General features: G+C 48.2%; 1 protein-coding gene across 1 annotated transcript; it reads left to right on the top strand.

Moving 5' to 3' along the window:
* Window positions 1-231: 231 nt before the first annotated feature.
* Window positions 232-1,225, top strand: LOC120676378 (transcription factor LAX PANICLE 1-like). Its single transcript, XM_039957642.1, has one exon. It carries the CDS (start codon window positions 239-241, stop codon window positions 914-916), a length of 678 nt encoding a protein of 225 aa, XP_039813576.1. The 5' UTR covers window positions 232-238; the 3' UTR covers window positions 917-1,225.
* The last annotated feature ends 1,814 nt before the right edge of the window (window positions 1,226-3,039 follow it).

Raw genomic sequence — 3,039 nt, 5'->3', positions numbered from 1 at the left:
TTTTCAAAGAGCCTGAAGAGTGGAAAACTCCATCTCGCCAATTCTGATACAGGTAAATCGCAATCTAGTTCGTACTTTGCATGTGCTTAACTGCTTATACGCTTCCATGCAATTCCATGCTGAGTATATATACCCACCATGGGCTGCTTCCAAACCCATAGCTCTAGGGCTGAAACCAGCGAAGGCAACAGCGAAGTGTAGTGGCTGCTGCTCACCTAGGCGTCCAAGCATCCTAGCTATGGAACCATATCACTACCAAGCCGTGTATGACCCACGCGGTTTCCCCATGATCCACCCGCAGCCCTACCTCCACCACCCGGCGGCGGCCGGCGCCCTCAGCGACAGCAGGGTGCGCGGCGGCGGCGGAGGCGGAGGCGTGCGGCGGCGCCCCGGGGCAAAGCTCTCGACGGACCCGCAGAGCGTGGCGGCGCGCGAGCGGCGGCACCGGATCAGCGACCGCTTCCGCGTGCTCCGCAGCCTCGTCCCCGGCGGCAGCAAGATGGACACGGTGTCTATGCTGGAGCAGGCCATCCACTACGTCAAGTTCCTCAAGGCGCAGGTCAGCCTGCACCAGGCCGCGCTCATGCAGCACGAGGAAGGATGCCCTGCGGAGCTCGCCGCCGCGTACTCCGCCGTGGCTGGAGCCGGCGAGGTGACGCTCGCATCATCAAGCTGCCGGGCCGGCGCATGTGAGGAGGTGGTGATGATGCAGCTCCAGCAGGTCCCGCTGCCGGAAGCGATGAGCTACGATGTCGGTGCTCCTCGGCTGCACGGGCTCGACCCAGGGCTGCAGATGAGTGGTGGGCACGAGCTGCCTCCGCTGCCTTCTTGCGTCTTCGTCGAGGAGTCTGCGGCCTGCGGCTACTCTGTGTGTGACCTCGACGAGGGGGAGACTGATCTGCACGGATCCTATTAGCATAAGTAATTAAGTAGCCAGTAGCGGTGTAGTTAGTAGGGATCCCTAGTTAGTAAGGTAGCTTCCGTACGTTCGTGTCTGCTAGTAGTATCTCCACGGAGAGCAAAGCCTAATCAAGCGCATTCCATGAATTACCTGTCAGTCGAATAGTATTCTCAGAGCATGCAACAAGCATGGCTTCTCTGTACTTCTGCTACTCTGTTGATCAATGATCACAGACGAAAGACCGCAGCCGCATCCATGTTTCCTATATATCTAGCTAGCTAGTTTCTTCTTGTGGATCAGCTTGTATGCTAGCTTAATATGTCGTCCTCCTAATAAAAAAATTACTCGCAAATTTCCTGTTTTCTTTTATCTCTTTCTTCAGATTTTGCAACTATATCGTTGAAAAAGTCAAAATATCATTACCTGCATGAGGATGCAAAAGAATCATTGCATACTGCCTCTCTATCCAAAACATATGCTACTTTAGAGAACCAGAATTAATGGTGCATGCCTGCTCTTCAATCTCATTGACTATTGAAGAATTAAGTAGTTTACGTAGTCTATGCAAGTCATGAGACATAAAACCAATCTAATTATTGTTTTTTTTGGGGGGGGGGGGGGGGGTGATAAAGAAGCAATGCAACTGAGAGAGTCAAAATAGGATAGCATGATTACATAAACTGCCTTGTACAACGACTTGCATTCATGATGATGGAGGCATGGAGCCTGGAAAGGTAAATCAGGTTATATTCTGGATCCGTGCGAGTATCAAACAAGGGAGATGAAATCTCCATTATATTTTTCTAGATAATTAAATTTAAAAAAATGAAATGGGCTACAGGGAGGTATTAAATATCGCACCTAAACAAATGTGAGGAACTAGGATTTGAACCCTGGTCCGCTGGCTCTTTCCCAAGGATATACTAGCTAGCTGCCCTAAGGCAGCTTCTCCTAATTATTTTTTTTAGTGTTGTCTAATGTCCATTTCTCAGTAGTCTGTTATCTAAGCCGCCTAATTTAAGCCTATCATAGTTTCAGTATGACTGTATGAGTAGCTTATTACTAGCTATATAATTGTTGATGCCACTGTTATCTACATAATACACAATATCTCTAGATATTCTTTTTGTTTCTAATATATAATCAGTAGGGGATTACCCATCCTGTTCCATGCAAAAAAAATCTCTAGATGGCTGATTATAAAAAAAATATTCTAACTAATATGGCTCCACTACATGTGATAAGTATAATGGTATACGCATCCGTGTTTAAATACTACTCCATATGACTAGTAGTCACTTAAAAGGGAGGAAGCAAAGCCTTTCTTCCTCCTTGTCAATTCTCCCTGTCATATAAACAAAATACTAGCATAATTATTAGGCAAATTATTGGGTAGGTTTTCAGATTCTTGTAGAAACGATCCGGATTCTTCTTGGATACATTGCTCTGGTGATTCTCGATTTACATTTTGTAGAGACTTTTGACAGGGATTCTAGATTCGTATCTTAAAGGAAAATGAGAAAAAAGTGAACTGAAACGGCTGAAACAAACTTTTGCATTGGGTTATCCTCCTTCCCTTGTAGTGTTGCAAAAGACAATCATTTCAGGTGATTCAAGAAATGTTTTAGGTTTTAGCGTGCTTGGAAGGGATATTCATATTGTCGAGAACCACTTGATTTCGCGGCTGTGCAAACGCTCGCCCGCCGGTCGGGGGAGGAGCGAGGGCGTACGGTGCCCAAGTGTACGCGCTAGCTAGATGATCCCCGCAGGCCGCATCCGCGTGCAGTGCTCGGGACTGTGCGAGAATAAAGGCTTCGTTTCATTGATGAGGACGGCGACGTCCATCCACTCGTGTGATTTGTTGTGATCAGAGCCAAAGATTTTAGCAGAACCGGCCGGCGCACGTGATGTTTTAGGGCGTTTAAAATATGGCAAACACATATGTCTGCCTGCCTCGGTTGGCGAGACCTTCAGCTACCTGCAGCAGCAGTGCCCTTGGCAGCGCACGGGTTGCCTTGCCGTGCCGCTGGCTCTGTGCCAGGGCCGGCCGCAGGGGGACCGGCCGAAGTGGCCGGTGGACGGTCTTATTGGCTGGATGATGAGACAATAAACTTAGGTAGTGATGATACTAATACTCT

Source organism: Panicum virgatum, chromosome 5N, assembly GCF_016808335.1.
Source record: "Panicum virgatum strain AP13 chromosome 5N, P.virgatum_v5, whole genome shotgun sequence".
NCBI classification, from domain to species: Eukaryota; Viridiplantae; Streptophyta; class Magnoliopsida; order Poales; family Poaceae; genus Panicum; species Panicum virgatum.
Note: the sequence above shows the minus strand (reverse complement) of the source record. Positions and strands in the feature narration are given on the sequence as shown.